This window comes from Folsomia candida, unplaced genomic scaffold (genome assembly GCF_002217175.1).
Source record: "Folsomia candida strain VU population unplaced genomic scaffold, ASM221717v1 Fcan01_Sc046, whole genome shotgun sequence".
NCBI classification, from domain to species: Eukaryota; Metazoa; Arthropoda; class Collembola; order Entomobryomorpha; family Isotomidae; genus Folsomia; species Folsomia candida.
Genome location: NW_019091238.1, coordinates 205719 through 226222, shown reverse-complemented (window position 1 = coordinate 226222; position 20504 = coordinate 205719). Strand labels below are relative to the sequence as shown.

The 20504-nt window shown below is 38.3% G+C and overlaps 3 protein-coding genes across 6 annotated transcripts; 1 reads left to right on the top strand and 2 right to left on the bottom strand.

Moving 5' to 3' along the window:
• The first annotated feature begins 741 nt into the window (after window positions 1–741).
• Window positions 742–4289, top strand: LOC110861875 (myoneurin). Of its 3 annotated transcripts, none has more exons than XM_035845071.1 (11): window positions 747–1030; window positions 1144–1237; window positions 1355–1560; window positions 2070–2223; window positions 2494–2529; window positions 2607–2801; window positions 2899–2985; window positions 3054–3161; window positions 3220–3330; window positions 3390–3491; window positions 3955–4289. In XM_035845071.1, exons 1-11 carry the CDS (start codon window positions 991–993, stop codon window positions 4187–4189), a joined length of 1368 nt encoding a protein of 455 aa, XP_035700964.1. In that variant the 5' UTR covers window positions 747–990; the 3' UTR covers window positions 4190–4289. The 3 variants fall into 3 exon arrangements, with proteins under 3 accessions (XP_035700965.1, XP_035700964.1, XP_021966702.1); XM_022111010.2 differs by having other exon boundaries at window positions 750–1030; window positions 2893–2985; XM_035845072.1 differs by lacking the exon at window positions 3220–3330 and having other exon boundaries at window positions 742–1030; window positions 2893–2985.
• Window positions 4290–13732: 9443 nt separating this feature from the next.
• Window positions 13733–16143, bottom strand: LOC110861869. The gene is made up of 5 exons (XM_022111004.2): window positions 16003–16143; window positions 15626–15715; window positions 14960–15179; window positions 14476–14871; window positions 13733–13993 (listed from the first exon to the last, which is right to left on the bottom strand). The coding sequence occupies exons 1-5, from the start codon at window positions 16070–16072 to the stop codon at window positions 13867–13869; spliced, it is 903 nt and encodes a 300-aa protein (XP_021966696.1). The 5' UTR covers window positions 16073–16143; the 3' UTR covers window positions 13733–13866.
• A 797-nt stretch (window positions 16144–16940) lies between these two features.
• LOC110861854 (mucin-3B) lies at window positions 16941–19914 on the bottom strand. 2 transcript variants are annotated; one of them, XM_022110989.2, is made up of 8 exons: window positions 19612–19914; window positions 19432–19514; window positions 19225–19348; window positions 18586–19164; window positions 18421–18525; window positions 18116–18344; window positions 17658–18050; window positions 16941–17218 (listed from the first exon to the last, which is right to left on the bottom strand). In XM_022110989.2, exons 1-8 carry the CDS (start codon window positions 19694–19696, stop codon window positions 17098–17100), a joined length of 1719 nt encoding a protein of 572 aa, XP_021966681.2. In that variant the 5' UTR covers window positions 19697–19914; the 3' UTR covers window positions 16941–17097. The 2 variants fall into 2 exon arrangements, with proteins under 2 accessions (XP_021966681.2, XP_035700972.1); XM_035845079.1 differs by having other exon boundaries at window positions 18421–19164.
• Window positions 19915–20504: the final 590 nt, after the last annotated feature.

Here is a 20504-nt window from a genome sequence, read left to right as displayed (position 1 = left end):
AGAAATAAATTCTGAAAATCTGGGAATTTTGATATGTGATATGCATAAACTCCGAATTTAACCCGGGTATTTCGCACTTATCTTAGAGGTGCATGACCAGCCACCCTATACGTTTGGGAGAGCACTGTTCTAGCTTGAAAATAAGACCGGTCCGGTCAAAAAGCTAGACGCCGTTTTCGAGAAATAAATTCTGAAAATCTAAGAATTTTGATATGTGGTATGCATATATACCGAATTTTACCCGGGTATTTAGGATGAAATATGAATATATGCTTTTATGTGTGGGGATACAGGGGGTTACACTAATGCTAAATAGGCTAAATGCTAAATTAGGCTCCCACTCCTCTGAAGGTATCGTTTACGTGACCATTGTACTTAATAGGGTCGATGATAGCCAAATGCATGGGTAAGAATCTCAAGTTTCCCCTTAGAATAGGGCGGGAAGGCTCGAGATTTGAATTCGAACAGTTCTGGGACCATGGGGAGCGAATCTCACGTTGCCCCACAAAGGTGGGATTTATGGGCGGCAGTCGGATATCAGTCGGCTCAGTCGGCTAACTTCATTCAAAATAATAAAAAAAGGAGAGGCCAACTTCACACTAATCATTCGACATTTCATAAAATACTTTCTCATCTGCATTTCAACGTTTTAGTGAGCATGCGGTTTCCGATTTCCATTTTCATACGCGTTATTCACACGAACAAAGTCAAAAACAAAGGTACTTGAGTAAACGGCGGGTCTCGATTCAGCCGACATTCAACATATTGAAAATACTTATACATAATCAAATCACGAGAAGAAGAGTAAACAACACTTTACCATTTTCCGTTCTTTTCGTCTCGTTTAAATAATTTTAAACGAACAAAATTGTGTTTCGATTTTGTAAAACACATTCCATGAAAAGGCAAGGAACCTTGCGAAATAATTGATAACCTGGTTAAAATAGAAAGATTTACTTTTAGTTCCTTCTGTTATCCGTCTCCGTCATCATGTCTCCAAAGACAGGGGAAAATTGTAGTCAAGGATCAGGTATGAGTAATTACTTCATAGTTAAATTTAATATATATACCACAATTACATTTTAACATATATGTTAACATTTAAATTAATGTATAACCATTTTTAATTGTTTTGTTAATCAGACCCCTCAGTTTTTTACCAATGTGACAAATGCGACTCGTTTTTTGAGTCGAAACCTCTCGTCGTGATACATCTTTCGAAAACGTCGCATGAAAAGTAAGTATGAAGTAAGGAGAGAGAAGTTTAATTAATTAAGTAAAATATTCTATTTTTTTTAGAAATTATTCATCAATTGATGATCTTAATTCTAACCTGCTTTCTTAATATTTACAGGCAGGGGGACAAGCCTAATTCTACTGGGTGGAGGACCGTCCCATTTCCGACCCCCATTTTAAAACTGGACAGGGTACCGGAAGTCACCGAGGTCAAGGATGACCCTCCGCAATTCGCGCCCCCGCTCTTCGTCCCGGTTAAAATGGCCAAGTACAAATTTAAAACTTTCCCCACCCTTGCCGACCCCTTAGGTGATATAGATTCAGGTAATTATTAAAATAAAATTCATATGTATAGGAAGTTAGCCCAGCCCAGAATTTAAATTTTTTTATTTTTGAGCTCTCCCGCTGCTTCTGGGCATGATTTGATGACTTAAATGTGCTCCTTACCACTCCTTAATAATTCCCTGAAAATTGGAGCCAAGTCGAACGCGGGAAACTTGGGAAATGTCGATTTTATCCCCTCACCCTCAGTTTTGATGAATTTTGACAATTTCAAAAGTGCGTGCGGGCGAGTTCTGATTTCTGAAACATGTTCAGGGATACTTGGCGAGTACTCCCTGAAAGTTTCAAGAAAATCGTACGCCGCGGACCCCTTCAAAAATGGACAAATTCCTTCTTTGTTGTCCTCTCCGACCCTGCTTTGACTTGTTTGCTGAATTTTGACAATTTCAAATCTGCGTGCGGGCGAGTTCTGATTCATGTGTTTCCCTACATATGATTCCCTACATATGTTTTAAACTCATACATTGTGTCTGTACTTCACATTCTTTCAGGAAATCTAGGTGAAACCATGGACGACGAATCTTCACCTCCCTCGTCCCCCGACGTCCTACCCGAATATTCTGGCCTTTGCCCAACCTGCGAAAAATGCAAACTCTCTTTTTCGAGTACTAATGCACTCCAAAGACACCAATTCTTGATTATAAAGTGGGTCGCTTTTTAACAATCACCGCCGCACTCTTAAAAATAATCTTATCGTTTTGAAACGTAAATGCACTCATGTAAACTAAACTAAATCCAAAGTGACGTCAAAGTCTATACTGGGTTTAGTGTAATTTACTTACATATGATATTATCAAAATGACAATACATACCTAAAAATGTATTCACTTTTCAAAAATGGTGACACTATTTTTAGCAGTGCGCTACATATTAATTAATACTTTTTGAAATTAATTTTAATTCCGAATTTTTTAGCTGTGCTGACAGGGCTGCTGAGCTGGCCAAATTACGGTACGTCTTATTATGGATTAAATTTACATGAAATTAAATACAGCATTGTATCCTTAATTAAAAAATTGTCCCCGCAGGCGTCGACGCCACGGACCACCTAAACTAAAACCACGTCGCTGTCAGGTTTGTGGGATTATGTGTCGATCTCAAGCGCACTACGACCAGCACACCAAAGCCCACTCGTTCCGGAATTCAGGAGCATCCACGTGTGACGCGTGTGGGGTCGCATTTTATAACACTTTTTCCCTTGAAAGACACCAAATAAATGGAAGGTGATTAAATACTTGATTACCTTAATTGTTTGAATGATCACAAGTAAGCACCCACCAATTTACACAGTTATGTAATTTGCACATTCCTCAGTTGCAGCAAACCCAAAGTTGGAAAAGAGTGTCGCAAGTGCGGTCGCACATTTACGCAAAGTTGGTCGTTAAAACGACACTTGGAAAATGGCAGGTATATATTTCATTAATTTGAAACATTAATTTTGATGGATGAGTGCATATCTTGTTTTGTGATCACAGTTGCTTCAAAATTTCTACACGAGGTGGAGTGGCGAAGAAAAAGTGTGACACATGTGGACTCTCATTTACTCAGAGCGGTTCGCTAAAACGACACTTGGAAAATGACAGGTATATCATTAATTTGACACACTAATTTGCGGATGAGTAACTAATTTTGTGCCTTTAGTTGCTTCAAGGGCTCTACTAGAGGTCCTGGGTCAGCGAAGAAAAAGTGTGAAACGTGTGGACTCTCGTTTACTCAAATTGGTTCGCTTAAACGGCACTTGGAAAATGACAGGTATGCAATTAAAAAATTAATTGTGCAAAATGACATGAGTTTTGTATTTAAATATTTAGTTGCTTCAAGGGCCCAAGTCGCGCAGTTAGGATAGCTTGTGACAAATGTGGACTCGCATTTGCTCAAAGTCGTTCGTTAAAGTTTCACCTTGAAAAGGAATGGTAATTAATTTTAAAGTTTTTAATTTTTAAATTATTAAGCATTCCAGTTTTACCCGTCTCTTTTAATCACCTGCACATATTTATAAATGCATGCTTTAAGGTATAACTCGACGAAGGTCATGTCACCATAATTACATATGTAACATTCTATGAGCTAAAAGTAGTATGAAGTTTACAGATATATGTGCATCCCTTTTTGAAATATGAAAACTGGATGAAGCCTCTTAAGCTTATCAAAATCTAGAAATTTTAACTAATTTCTCAGCTCAGGGAATTTATTTTAAACATACGGACAAGAAATTTCCATCCAACTTTTCTGAAGGCTTGTTAAGCTTGAAATCTTCTCGTTCAAAAACTTCCTTAACTTTAAGTGTATATTTTTATAATTGGCCGCAAATTTGACGTAAAAGTCAATTCCCAGAGCCAACCGTTTGGTTATTAAGTTTTTAAATTTTTGTTACAGTTGTACCTCACCGGGTGACGAGTCTGATGTTGAAGCTGTCCACGGCCAGAATCTTAACGATTATGCCAGCAGAAACCTGACGCTACGGGACGGATCTCAAGAGGACGATGTTACCCCCGTCGTCATCAAGGATGAAGACATCCTCATCGCAACAGATTGGTCGGAATTGGTAGGGCTGACGGGTGATGATGAGCAAGTGATTGAAATATATGAAGGAAAAAATAAGCATGAATAGGTAGTCTCAAGGTAAATACATGTGTGTTGTATATACAAGAATGATATATACACAGAAAACAAATAAAACAGTTTTTGTAATTCGCATTTTTATGACACAGTTTGCTGAATATGCATGTATGTACGTCATTTTATTCTACACTTTATGCATAAGTATGTATTTGACAAATAGTAATGCGAACAAATACTACTTTGCACATAATTACATTAACAAATAGAAACAATGATTACCTCAAAAAATTAAATACTAGCCTTGTACAAGTAGTATGCAGAGGTGTTTTTCATAATTTCATAAATAATGAAATTATGAAGAATATAACTTTTCAACAAATTGTATTTTAGTTTGATGTGATTTTTGAAAGTCCCATAGCATGCACTCTTATCACAGAATTATCAAGTCAGAGTATATCAACGCGAAAGAGCAAATAAGTACTTAAACTGGTTTTATTTCATTTGTTATCGGTTGCCAGACATCTCTGCTAGCGGTTATAACTGTTATCGGTTGTCACCCTGGCGGATACCACAGCCAATGTTTTTATATCCCACAGGTTAAGTTCTAAGATTTTATGTTACACCCAGTATATTACATAAGAAACCTTAATAAAATTAACATAGATGCATATTCATATGTGGAACAATATACATCATAATAAAATGGACGATGCCAATGTATCAACATTTTATTCACGATCAATAATTCTGAGAAGTTGAAACCCTAGGCGAGGCGTAAAAGATAGAAATAATCGTGTGAAAATAATTGTTAAAACAGAAGTGATATTTATTGTAACTTTATCAACAGTTTATACATATTTGATTGTAAGGTGAGATTGTAAAATGTTAAGCACGTAAATTCACTAAACTTCAATACATATTCCATAATAATCGGAGAGGTAAGATTATGAATTCGTATTTGCTTAGCAGTAACAATTACGTTCGTAAAGGTGATTGAAAGAAGTATTAATTAATTCTAACACGTCTAGCGATTGGTATAGCGGTCAATAACCAAATGAGCATGTTTGTGAGCGTTTAAGCGTTCGCTGCAATTTATTTTGCTGTTTTTAAGCATTTGTTGTTCTGCACGTGCATGGATATGCTTTTCGTAAGTAAATATTGCTGTATGAAAGTTGTGGCTCAAGCTGTTTTTACGACTAACTTGACAGCTTATGCCAAGAGTTTTGATCTTGGATGGAACATATAATTTACGCCTGAAATATGTTGACGCATTAAATGCACGGAAGGCCAAGTGTAGGAAATAGCGCGATTGTAACGGTGATCCAGATGGGCAAAGGAGGTAAATCTTTCCCGGTTATCCGTTGTGAATCTCACAATATCTGTTACGATGTAAGGATTTTTAGATTGAAATAAGCAAGCATTAGCACAAATTGTAAAAACACAACCTCCTCTGTCTTGTAAATAGGGGAAAAATGATGACTGCGAACATTTTTTTACAAAACGGAGACCATCTACATCTTTCACGAGGTACAGAGTAGGTGTCACGCGTATTGTCACATCCGGAAAATTTACGGATGTGACAATTTTAACTCAATTTGAACTTCTCAAACTTTGCTGATCTCGGAAGCAGTATAAGCAAAAGCTCTATCATAAATGTGCCGATTTGCACCCCAGTTATTGGGGTCATAATAAGCAACAAGATGTGAATCATTGTCAACGTAACGGAATGCGGAATGATCATATAAGCTCCTCCTAAAAAATGAAGATAATAAGGAGCAGAAAAGTGGTAGGAATGAAGATAAAAGTTTTGCGTTTATCTCTCCTGTCCACGAGAAATTAATAATTAGTATAGAAATAGTGATATATGCGGTTGTTCGCATCAACACAAAAAAATGAACATCACCGGGCAAGAGATATCCACAATTGATGGGCTTGTCCTAGAAGTGAGGAAAGCGTTGGTCGTCTAGTCGCAAGCACCTCAGAATTCAGTTAACTATCCCCCCTGACCTTGTAGCATCGCAAGGTCGCTTGGGTCCTTTGCTGGTGACGAAGGAATGCCGGTCAACAGAATCCCGTCTTAATTTATTCCAAATAAGAAGCCCTGCACGTATCCCGTGTGACACAGGATTTTTAAATTGAGGAGCTCCGTGAGTATTTCAAGATGGAAATATGTGCATGGATATCTGCGTTGTAATTGTGTGCCCCCTTACCTAACTTACTATTAGATAGGAAAACACATTGTGAAACTATTAGGAATCTGCAATTCAATAATAAACAACTAGAGAAGGGTAACTTTGCTTGCTAAAAATCAAATTTTTGCATACATTGGCTAGAAATTTGGGTCACTTTTCTAACCACCTGCATTCTATGGACAAATACAAGAATTCCACCAATGTTTGCTTTTAATATCTTTTAACACCACCTGCTTTTCTGTTGAATTCTATTTTTATATTAAGAAATTCCAAGAACTTTGGGCACCATCATATTCAGAATTTTTCCACGCAATTTTGCCTCATAAGTTCTATTTAAAAAATGTACATATCTTTATAAGTATCTCAATTGTTTATAGTTCTTTTTTCTACTATATATGTACATACTATACTTATATATATATATGCTTTAATATATACATACTACGCTAGGATACGTGGTCTATATACATACTATGCATGGCTCGTCCTGCTTCATCACCACGTCGTCGGCGCACGCTCCATATTGATCATTTTGAACGCCTACACACATGCACGACCTCAATGATGAGGCGAGATTACTATTATAATGTTCATGGCTTCAGACCACTGGTCTTTTTTCCAGTTTCGACGCCTTTTTATACCCGATTTTTAACCTGCAACAAGTTTGAAAGTTGTAAAATTTTAAGAAATGGCACTGCAACTCTGCGTAAAAGGGTGTGTACATTCTATATACGTTTCCTTGGTCAAAGATTACATTTCTATAGGCACTAACATATGTATATATAACTTGCAGAAGAATTGTCTTAAAAATATCACTGTATCACTAAAACCTTTTTATGCGTTTCCAGGAACGGAAAGTAGAGTTTGGCAGATTTACTGCCTTTGTCCAGTTGAACTAACCTATTCCAACCTAATATGTAAGATTATGTATCCATATAACGAAATACGTACCCACATATGACGATAACCGAGTGTTATGTAATATTAAGTAATGTGAATAACCATGTAACTACATATAACACTTACCCGCTCCTTGTACTACTACTAATCTTTTACCTATATTCTCTTGGGTAACCAAATAATTATTTAGCAACAAATCGTAATCAAATGAATATCATGAGTGTGAAAAAAAATTGCCCATACTTTGTATGAAGTACTTTACAGTGTGCAAACGAAGGGTAGCATTTTTAAAATAAATAAATAATAAATAAAATTATCATACTTGTATAACGCAACATAACTCACAAAGAACAAATCCAAATTTATATTACAACATGACCGTGTATTTTTAGATTCACTTTCACCATTTGATTTATTTTCACCATAAATTTGTACTGAGTCCGACAAACGCTCCCTTGATAATTAGGGGGCATGTTTATAGCAAATTCAGATTACCGATACTGATTATGTGTAGCCGTAAAACGGATTGTTTTACTGCTCTCTGACTATGATTGGTAGATACGTAAATAAGTAAATATCATTTACGGAGAAAATCTTCCTTTTGAAAAGGGTGATTTTGCCCAAGGCATGATGCGATTTCTCTCTAGAGAGAGAAAGAAGCATCTTGCGCTCCAGTCTTTGTTTGTCTCTCATATTAATAAATCCGTCCTATTGATTTCGTTTTTCACACAAAAGCTCGCATAACGAACACACATTTATTTACATATTTGGACCATTTCTCACTACATTATCCAATAACCCAACATTTTTGATGAGATCAGCATGGTTTTCGATGATCCCAAATTTATAGGTGTAAAGTGAGACCGTGTTTGTATTAACTTCAGGTGGTATTTTTGGTTACCTGAGACAGTGTTTGGGGTGAAACGAGAGGGTTTAGGGGTAACGTAAGACGATACATGCGGTGAACTGATAAGGTTTCGGGGTAATGTGTTGGTGTAACATGAGACATTTTTGGGATAACGTCAGACCCATTTGGGGTAACATGAGATACTTTTGGGATCCCTCCCCCTTCCTTCGGGTGTGGGGGGATATAAAAACATTGGCAGTGATATCACAACCGATAACAGTGATAACCGATAGCAGTGATATCTGACCTCTGACAACTGCTCGACAGTGACAACCGATCATATCGCAGTGATGTCTGACAACCGACGGCAGTGATACCGACAACCCATAACACATTATTATTTCTACGGCGATTTTATACTCCGTACATATTGGTACTACATACTCCGAAATGGTAGGGCTGACTTGTGATGAGGAGCAAGTCATTGAAGTATATGACGTTACTGACAATGAGAATTAACATTGGCGTAGGGATCAATTTACATTTACGTATTTAATAGAATGAGATATGCACAGAGCAGAAAACTAATTAAAACAGTTTTTGTAATCCATATTTTTATCACACATTTTGCTGATCTATTTACATATTTACATGCATGCATACATGCATACATGCATGTAAATATGTAGATGGCATTTTACTCCACACACATTTATGCATACATGTTCGATAAGTAGCAATGCGAATAAATACATAAAACCAATTGCAGACAAAGGGAACAATGATTACTTCAGCAAATTAAATCAATCAATCAATGGGTAATTTAACCATTAACCTATCGAGTATGAAACAATGTTATCAATTTGGTTACGCCATTTTGCTTAGATGCGTTGTAAAGATTTAAGTATTATACGTTAAGCTACATAAATGCAAGCTATGTTTTCGTATATGTGACCTAGTACGCCAACATATAAGTTACTTTGTGGCATTTTATGACTTCTACATAGTAAGAGAAAATATAAAAAAAATAACTCAGTAAACACTTTATTTGTACAGTTCATAAATTTTATTTGACAATTTTGCCAGCAAACTTTATTCGCAATTTATTCAAAACATATACAGGGTGGGGCAACATTATATGACGCTGTTTGCGAGTTCATATCCAGTTACCCCGTTAAGTAAACCGCGAAATTCAAAAAGTTCCAGAAACGCAAGATCAATTGCAAAAGTGTGAATATTTTTCAGAATTTGAAATTTTCAAGATGGGTCCGAAAATTGACCTCAAAGTATATCATAGTGTAAAAGCACTTTGCCAGGCTGGATTGACGCGTAAGGAAATAACAAGTCAACTTAGGGGCGAAGGAATCATCATTTCTGAAGGCACAGTGTCCAACATAACGAATTCCGTCGGAAAAAGGAACCAGGCCAGAAATTTGGACATGCCACAGCCGCCGAACGTATACCCCCGAAAAGTGAGGAAACCGACGCTCATCAGAAAAATAGATGCTGACACGTCAAAGGAAAATCCTCCAACCCAAAATCAGTTGGCAACGAAATATCATGTCTCTAAGCGTACAGTGAGGCGAATTATTCATCAAGATCTGGGTAAGAAGACCTTTAAAAAGACCAGAGTCCATGCCCTAAAACCACGTCACAAACAAGTACGGAAGTCGACATCTCGGAAGCTGTACCGTGGTCACCTTGCAGGGAAAAAATCTGAATTTGCTGTGACATTGGACGAGGCATTATTCTTCATCGAGGATTGCAAAAAAAAACGAAGGATTTGCTATTCAAAGGCCCGAAGTGAGATGGAGAAATATGTAAGTGAAAAAAGCAAAAAGTTTGCGGACAGAGTGATGATAGTCGGCGCCATGAGTGGTCGTGGAACACTCGATTTGATTCGAGTTCCTCATAATGTAAAGATAAATGTTACTTATTATGTGGACAAAGTTTTAAAACCTCTTTTGGAACAAGAAATTCCAAAACTCTACCCTGGGGAGACCCAGAAGGAATTTTTTCATCATGACGCGGCGTCATCACATACTGCTCGGATCACCGCCCAGTACGCAGCCGAATTAAAAGAGAAAGTCGGAATCGCAATTTTTCTTAATAAAGAGATACTAGTCGAATCCCCTGATGCATCTCCAATGGAGTTTTTTTGGGTTTGGAACCTTGAAGCAGCAATTTTTAATAGGGGAGCTACCACGCTAGATGGATTTTGCAAAGTTCTGGCTGAAGAGCGGATGAAAGTGACCCCTGAAATGTGCCTAAAAGTCTTCGATTCATGGAAACGACGACTTTGCTCCTTATCAAAAAAGGATGGGGAACACGTGGAAAACACCAAAACAATTCACCGACGCGTCCTTCGGGCGCAAAATTAAGGTCAGACAGCGTTACATAATGTTGCCCCTCCCTCAGTATACAGTACATATAGGCAGACAATCTTTCCACCCTCATCCCTTTTACTCCTCTGGTGGAAGTTCTGCTTCTGGTACGTTATATTGCTCGAGATGCTTTATATGCGAGATGCGCAAGACGCCGAATATAAGTTGGAAATATAAATGAATTCATTACCCGGGATCGCACTTAATTCTAAAAAAACTGCAGTAGGTACCTTGGATACCAGTAGCTCTTTGCTTACCTACGATTCCTGAATTCATTTAAAGTATTACCCGACCCGGCCCGGCACCCGGTATCCGGTAGGGATTTTGATGCCGAGGCAGGTTAGCCTGGTTCCGGGTATCGCTCTTACCCAGAACATGCCTAATTTTAACCCCATCCCCCACCTCGACGAATCCACCCCCAAATCCAATCTTTTCTTACTTCCCCCACTATTCCCTCCACCCTTCACAAAACCCAGCTCCTCCCCAATCTCCACCCACTCCTTTACCCTGGCCGCCCTGGCCGTCTCCCTCTCCAAACTTTCCTCTATGGCACTATATCTCACCAAGTTCGGAAACATTGCAACCACCCGGACCCAAAATTCGGTCGATTTCTTCACCTCGGCACGCCCACAACAAGCCGACCCCCCACCCCCGCCGGCGGTTCGTATCACCCTGAACCTGTCCCCCGGGGGGAACGGGACGTCCAACTCTTTCACCGTCACCCCCACCGAATTCCCCTTGCGGAGGAACGTCTTGTACAAAAATGCCGCGCTCGTCTCAAAATACTCCTGAGGGGTTAGTACGTTATTGTTATTGCAGAAATCTGCTCGTTCCTCCCGGGAAATTATGATCCTCTCCAAGGCGGGAAACTGCTCGGGATAAAGGAGCGTCTCACTTTCCCCCCATGTCATATGGAGCCCCGGGGTCACAATGGAGCAGGAGGAAAACGCCCTCGTGGGAGACTGCGCGATGGCGAAAACCTTCAATTTTGGCATGGCGGGAAACACTATGGAGGCCTGAATGATGCGCCAGTGCGGCGGGAAGTTGTCCAGTTTGAAGAATTTAATGCGCTCTAAGGTGCCAGAGACGAGGTTGAGAATGGCGGAAAGGTGGCCCATTCCTTGCGTAGAGTCGCCTAATTCTAGCCGGGTAATGGCCACCCTGGGTCCGGTCAAGGGAGAATTTCCCCCCTGGAGAAATGTGTTCAGAAGTGAAGAATCAATTCCATCGGACGATAAGGTTTCCAGATTTGGGAAGAGGGACAAGATTTCAGCCAATTTAATAGATTCCTCCCATTTGGGGGTGTGACATACCATCCCAGGCTCGTCTGATCAACGACCTGAGATGGCATGTCCTTGTAAATAATATTTAATGAATATTTAATTAGAAGGATTTCTTGGCTAGCCACCAAGAAACCCTCCTAACATTAGGAGACATTGGACAGAGTAGTCCACCTCTAGATAAGATAATCTCGTCTGCGTCCGGCAGACGAGACATAGATTAAATTAGTTAATTTTAATTAAGGGTGGATGAAGAGAGGTGCTCTCTTCATCCTGAAGTAGAGAAAAATTTAGTTTTAGTTGGGTTTTGTCCTTGGACTCATAGAGTTAGATTTTGTCCTCCGACTCCTAAAGTTAGTTTCTAGATTCGGACTCTTCAAGTCATCTTTTTCATGCACTTAGCATGCCCCACATGTACATACACCCTTATTTCCCGTTCAATAAATAAGTTGTAATAGGAAATTTATGAGATTTTCAGTCGTCTCACCTTGCTCTCCCACATTACACGAGCTTATTTGCGGCACACCCACTTTTTAACACACGAATCAGGTTACAGGGGAAACAATTCCGAGTTTTCGAACTTTCCAGAAGTGATGTGGTTTTTGGGGAGGGGGAAATAGCCAGAATTTTTGAGTTCAGGTGTGACCACAACGATTTGGAGGGCGGTCAGGTTGGGGAGGAGGCTTGAAAGGTATTGCAAACATCGCACCCATTGGGGATCCCCAATGGATAGGTGGATCTTGAAGTTCGTCACTTTGTGGCCATTGTTTGAAAGAAAATCTATCAAGACTTCTGGACAGGAATTTTTAAAATTGGAAATGCACAAATTTCTGAGGCGGTTCCCTCGAAGGTTGATGATGCTGTGGGAATAGGTGATATTTTGGGGGGAGAGAGTGACCCATTTTTGAGCGAGGAGACGTTTCCGGGATTCAGTTTCCCATCCTGTGTTGATCTTGGTGAATGTGATGAGGTCACACGTGGGGTGAAAGGTCATTACTTTTGCCAGAATCTGAGAAAATGTATGCATACATATATATTAATTTTGAAAATTTTATGTAGCAAAATTTACAATAAGTTGTTTTTTCCTTCATTGTGCATTAAGCTGAAATTGGTACACATACCAATTTCAGCTTAATTTGAAACAATTGTAAATATCTATTTATATAATGTGCAAATTATCTTTCAAGCAGAAATTAGTCAAAATTAATTACAAGTATGTATGTATGCTACGATTTATTTGAGAAAATAAATATGTACACACCTCAGGGAGAGTAACGGCAAAATGGGGTTTCGAAAAGGCATTGCTAAATTCCATGTTGGCGAATTCACAAGTTTTGAAAATATGTTTTTTCGGTGATTTCAAACTGTATGTGTATTGTTAGGCTGCAAGGCGTACGTATTAATTATTTAATTAATTATTTTGTTAAAACCAAGAATATGAAAAACCTCAAGCAAAAATGTGCAAAGTGGTCCAGAGGTGATGGAGTGGTACCTGTTAAAAATACATCCTTTGGACGGTTAACACTTGAGAGTGTGGAATCAAAGTCGAGGTATTTGACCCTTTTTGTGTAAATTTAGACGTCAGTATTGTCCACGGAGAGATAGGAATGGAAGGGTTGATTAATATCTCGTACACCAAGGTACATACATACATATGTCCCTTCGCGCAGATCGGGAACCCACACCAATAGGTTCGGTTTGCATGCATTTTCACCATTAGGAAATACCATGGTGAACATTCATTCATTACGTCGTCAGTAAAACGCCCATTTTTACACGAACCACTTCCATATCCTACTCATGTTAAGCTTATTTATATAACACGAGTAATAAGCAATATGAATAATATAAAGTGGCGACCCAAAACCACCCTCCACTTTTTTGATGACACCATATGTGGACGTTTCTACTAAAGAGTCCAAGAATGTGTCCATCAAACATAACTATTTTCTCAGTCAATAAGAAAGAGGTTGGTCAAATCCCAAATTATCCTACCCGGCGAATTTATGCAGGTGCAAATTTTTATTTTTTGTTATTACGCTTGGATTAACCCATCTTTGACAAGTGAATTCGTGATAAATAGGCAATTAATGTCATAAAATCCTATGATGATTTCTCATCCGCTAATCTTCAGGTCCCCAATCATACTCAATGTTGAAACCTGCCCCCACCGTTGCGTTGTCCGACTTGAATACCACCACGTACACGGGGTTTGCATCGTATCTGGCTGACGTCGCGTTGCACAGTTCCCTAAAAGACAAAGGCTATTATTGGCTACACGTGTATGTACGTGTCGACTTTAGAACTTTGTTAGCAAATCTGCAAAATCTCGTTGTAATTTAATAAAAACTGCTTAAAAATAATGTTCTCCCGTCGAAAAATAAAAGCAGTCTCTGAATTCTAAATTACGCAATCTTTACTAAATTCGGAGTTAACTTTACTCCGTTCAGAGTAATCCTTACTTTTTACTAAGGTCACATTACTCTAGATCTGTCATGCTTTAGGGACCGTCCAGAAATTACGTAACACATGAGGGGCGAGGGGAGGTGGTCTAAGGTTCCAATGATACCGTGCCTATTTATGTATGTGGCGCATGTTAAAGGGGGGGGGTCCAGAAAATCTAGATTTTTGCGTTACGTAATTTATGGACGACCCATTACTTAATATAGAATTCAAAGAACATTTACTTTTGGAAATGGTAGCAATATTTTTTAGAGTATCCAGTTACTTACCTTTTAGATGAACCCACCGCTGAAACGGTAGATGACATAGTATACGTCGAAACCTTATCAGTGCATGAGGCCTCCAGTCCGGACGTATTAACCTCAAATCGACTTTTTCTATTACTGGTGTCATAATTGATCCAATTTGGCGGAGCGAAAACAAGTGCGGTGAACTCGCGATTATCATAATTTACGTCAGCTTGTGGATATCTGAATCTCGCGGGTGGATTCCCATGAACGCCTGGATAAATATTTTGCACGCTATTGGCAGAAAGTTCCAAGTCCCCTATTGGAGTCATGCTGTACTCCAGGACGAAAACTCGACGATAAATTGGTATTGTTCGAGAAGTCGTGAAACCTAAAATTACTAGGTTTCCGGTCGACTTATATTTTCCGAGTTGGCTACTAATATAAATAAAACAAAACCAGGTTAAACATTTAATTCTGATCAGCCCAAGGTTAATCAATATAGGTATGTAAGGTTGCCACGTACACTTGGTAGGTTTGATGATTTGGATTTCGATAATCAAACGTACTAATTCCCAAGAATGTCTCCCTATTCCCGTACACATCCATTTGCAAAATGTCGAAGTTAAATTCGTTTAAGAGGCGTGACTTGATCATAAAAACGCAATATTCCGTCCCGACAGTATAACCGGATGTGTACTCTATTCGACCTTGAGTAGTTGTTAGAACATCTCCACAAGTTGTGGCTACGTGAAATATTTGCAAAAAATTAATTTGCATATCGTCGGACTAATTCCGAAAGGAGCAAAGTGCAATCAATATTTAATTCCGAAACGGCCTAAGTACACAAGAAAAACTATTGAAAAGACCTAACTGCATTTTCAATATAAATGCATATCTAACCACAATCCCTGAACTTGTGAATATTTAATTTTTAAAATTTACCATAAGTAGTCCAAGACTAAAGGTCGGTCGTGACCATCGTAGAGTTAAAATTTTAAAAATTAAATATTCACAAGTTCAGGGATTGCGGTTATATATGCAGTTATATTGAAAATGCACTTAGGTCTTTTCAATAGTTTTTCTTGTGTACTTAGACCCTTTCGGAATTAAGTATCTACTGCACTTTGGCCCTTTCGGAATTAGTCCGACGATATGTATCATGCCTGTTAATCTACAAATAAACCCATACATATTTCAAGCCCATCCCGGCCTTTAACGGACTTTCCTGGAATTTGGGGTTTTGAGCCTTCCTCCGCTATATTTGCGAAACCGGTTCGATCTGCAATATGAATTATGTAGTAACCATAGAATTAGTAAATATTAAGTAAGTTAGTCCATGCATTTTTCTTGTGCTATCTACACTCTTAAAAATACTTTCCTATTTTGAGAACCAAATAAGCTAAAAATTCTAAATTATGTTAAATATAATTATAAGGGTAACGTTAACCTGATCAAAAGTAAAGTTTATTCAGAATTTCTTGCAGTTTTTTAACATAGAATTTAAAGGGCATTTACTTTTCAAAAGGGTAATATTATTTTTAAAAGTGTACATGATAAGATAAGTACTTGAGACATAGGCCTCCGAGGTGTCGAAAAGAACGGTTGCAAAAATGCAAAAAACCCCAAAAGAGTTCATGCTTTTAGAAACTTTGTATAAAATTTCTACACGAATATGCACGATGTATAATCTACGAGAGAAAAAAGGCAACTGTGAGAAAACCAGAGCGAGACTGTTGCTTATATAACTTTTCTTATCAGCCGTTTATCCATGAAATATAGATAACCACTTGCGTATGTATGTGCGCATTTCCATGCATACGTTCCTGTGTTCTCATACGCAACTTTACACTAAATACGATACGCATGTATGTGCATACATTAAAAAAATTATTCCGCCCCCAATTTTCCAATCATTTGATCAACAAATAGATATTTATGACTAATTAGTGCAAATGAGTCATTCTGAATAAGGATTTGCATGTATGAACATATCTATTTATCGTCCAGACTGACGTAAAAGGTGGTCACGCAAATTGCAATTGACTATTTCAAATAAATACGCTTCTGAAAATTCGTCTGACAATATTTAGTTTAACATATATTTATTGATGTATTTAATAATTGTATTATATATCTACATACATGGAGTTTTGGTGCAAAAAAATGAATGAAGAAAAAGATTGCTTTATTGAACAATATTTCTGTCAATCATGACATTTGGAAGATAAGAAATTCTTGCCAAATTACGCCCCCCGTCTACGGATTTGTACAGTTGTTTGTAAAACAGCGTTATTTTTAATTCGTTTGTTTATAATTTCTATAATTCGTGAATTATGGAAATGAGCCCATATGAACAAGACTGTTGACTTAATAGATAAGAAATCTATTTCACTACAAGTTTTGAAAGATTCCATTTTTCTTAAAAACATTATGCAAGGCTTTATTGACGTGTTAAGTCAAGTAGCGCTTTTTAATTTTGTGTGCAAAGTAAAAGTGTGTGAAAGTAGGTTTAATAATTATAGTTTTATTATTATTTTACAATGTGTGTACGTCTCTTACATATTATAACCGACGATTAGTTTTAATATTGCGTAATATACGACCTATAAGGGCATTTAATTGCATTAACCGCATTTAATGTATTAATATGTTTGAAATGTTTCAGTTCGAATATTCCCAATCAGAATCTATCGTGATACCACTTGCGACTGTCGAACTGTCCGAATAAAAGATTACGACGTACATTTGGTACCATGCGAGAGTGTAGGTATTTCCGCACAATCTAGAATGAAAATGTGATGTTAAGACGTTATAAAATGGTGTCTCGTATACGAGCCCAAACCCTACAAGCAATGAAATAACCCTGTTTCAATGCGATGGTTTGACGTGTAATCCTCTGATTTGGTTGAAATTTTTAAATTACGTGGTCCATGTCAATACCAACAACGATTATTCAGGCATTTTTTAGCACGGGAAAGGAATTGAAGTGGGGTTTGCTTCCTCCGCCTGGTCAAAATCGCCTGTTTTTTGAATGGAGGGTTACACTTTACACAATCGCATTGATCGCAGTGGAAACCCTTGTCTCTTCCAGTCCCAACGGGGGACAGGTTGAGACCAAATTTCCTACTAAATCTTGGGCTGTTCATACACGCAGTGGTCGGCATATTTGACTCGGCACACAGACCGGCTTGAAAACAATTTATCCTTTAATTTTATTTTACCTGTCACCAGTAGTGTGTAAGTGATTATTGTTCAGATAATCCTTCACCAAGGCTGCCGTTGTGACGAAATCGTTACAACCTTCGTCCAATCCAGACGTATCTATTCGTACTCGATTATTTACATTATTTTGAAGGTATATTGCGTTAGGTGGGGGGAAAACTAGCACAGTAAATTCCATATTATCGTAAGGTGTGTCACTAGACAATGGATATCTGAATTGAGTTCTTGGAACGTCAACGTTTACTATAGACTGTATACTATTTGGGGAAATAATCGTCCTTCCTGTGCGACGTGCCACAAATTCAAATTTAAATGGAGCGATTTCTGTCACAGCCCTTTGAAGCGTAATGATGACTACATGTCCCCTTAATGCGAAGCTGCCAGCCCTTTTACTGAAATATCAAAAGAAAGTGATACGGGCCTTGCGCACAATTTAGAATACTTTTTGATCACTTACACAAGCACGCCTCTACTACTTATACCAGAAGAGCCGTACTCGAATGAATTTAAATGTGGTCGCCAAAATCGTCCAGGTTGATATTCGAAGTTGGTTAGAGTAAAGTCAGTCAAAGAGGGTGATTTGATCATCCAGGTGCACACTTCAACAGAATCGATAGGCTCTCGTACTTCTGGTGTGTAGTCAATTCGTCCGGTTGTGCCATTAAAGACATACCCACAAGATGTCGCTAAAGGAAAAGGTGAATGTAGATAGTATAAAACAACAATGCAGGTGTAAAATAGAATTTAATGCGATATAAGTACATATGTCTGTAATGGGTTCTGGTGTGGTAGTTGTGCGCTCCGTGGTGGTTGGAATAGTTGGACCTGGTCCTCCAGTTCCACCAGTTCCACCAGTTCCACCGGTACCTGTTGGTGGAATTGATGTATAATCAGTAGTTGGTTTGTTTGTCATGGTCTGTTCAGTACTTGGTTCGTTTGTTGTTGGCTCCTCGGTAGTTTGCTCGATTGTTGTGGGCTCTTCGGTAGTTGGCTCGATTGTTGTGGGCTTCTCGGTAGTTGGTTCGATTGTTGTGGGTTCTTCGGTAGTTGGCTCGTTTGTTGTGGGCTCTTCGGTAGTTGGCTCGATTGTTGTGGGCTCTTCGGTAGTTGGCTCGATTGTTGTGGGCTCTTCGGTAGTTGGCTCGATTGTTGTGGGCTCTTCGGTAGTTGGCTCGATTGTTGTGGGCTCTTCGGTAGTTGACTCGATTGTTGTAGTCTCTTCTGTAGTTGGTTCGCTTGTTATAGTCGTTAAATCAGTCGTGATTGGAGTTGTACTTGTCTGCCGCACCTCACAAATGTACCTTTGCAGATCCGTATTCCAACGTGCGACCCAAGCCGCGTCGAAGCGATTCTTATAAGAAATACCAATTCTAAGCAATGCATTGGGTTCAGACGGTGGATAGCCATTCTCCCAAGGGGCCCATGTCCCCACGGGTTCATTATTATCCGCCCACCTCCAAACCCTCGAGCTTGAATCGTACAGTCCATTCGTCCAGTAGGTAGCACCTGACACAATTGTGACTTATTTATTACATGACATTAAAATTATAAAAAATCTCTAATTACCAAATCCATAATTTTCCAGCAAGCGATCCAGGTAAATTTTCTCATCCTCCGAATCAATCGATACAAGGCCGGAATCCGTTCCAAATAAATTTTGACAATCGTCATTTGCATTGGTCCAGGACGCCTACAAAATTTATTTTGTAAGCACAATTATTTTTAATTTTATACGAGTTTGTGATTATTAATTACTAGGTAATCTTAACTCACCCCATTCGCACTGACGTAGTAGTGCCTATAATCTTCTCCTTTGGTAAACAGTGGTCCATCATAATGGCCTAGATATGTCATACCTATTTATTTCGGTAAAAAAGAGAAAGTACTTTTTTAATGTATAAAGACTGACAGCAAAATTCAAGCTGGAAAAAACCTTAAATCTGCAATGCCTACCTGTCATATCGGCAGGTTGGCAAGGACCAAAAATGATTCCGAGTAAGAAATATATTCGCATAAAACTTTTTCGAGAAACCATCATGCCAGAAACTTTACTATTTAATTTGTGTATTTAGCACCTGTCAGTCTCAAGTCTAATTTGCAATAACCCTGATCACGGGAGGCATGATAGTAGTTAACTAATTTTGATAATCAAGAAAATATGCACCCTCCAAAAACCATAAAATTTCTTATCAATTGACGCAAACCGATTGGTGTCCTTTGCTTAACGAAAATTATAAGTCGCACTCGTGATTCATGAGAGGTATCGAACGTAATGGCCAGTCCGATTAAGAGGAAAAATGGGGTCAACAATATTTCATACATGATAATGCTCGTTTAAATAATATTGTCATGTCCACGTTCATCATTTGATAAGTACTTATGTATGCATTAGTCATCAATCAGTCCATTTACGTATTTACATATTTTGTCCATTTCGCATAAAATCTTTTTTCTTGTTCAAATAAAATATTTGCACCTGGCTGAAAGGTTTGACAATTACTCATACATAAATATTACACGATTTGATAAAGGCATCAAAGGCCAAATTAAAGTGTGTACTGAATTGGAAAATAAGTTCTGTTATCATCAAGGGATTAGGTGAGCACATGTGTCCACAGACGTTGACGAGGCAGGTGTTTTATGTATGAATTTCAATTAAATTCCATTCAGCTGACAAAATTTACATATTTGTTGCGTGCTGACGGCGTGACGTTGATTGCGACAATTTAGTTTCCTATATTTTCATAACTAAATCATGTATTTGTAATGATGTACATAAATGTACCTACATATGTATATGTAAGACACCTTGTTTATGTAAAAATTTACTGTGAAAACTCAAACTG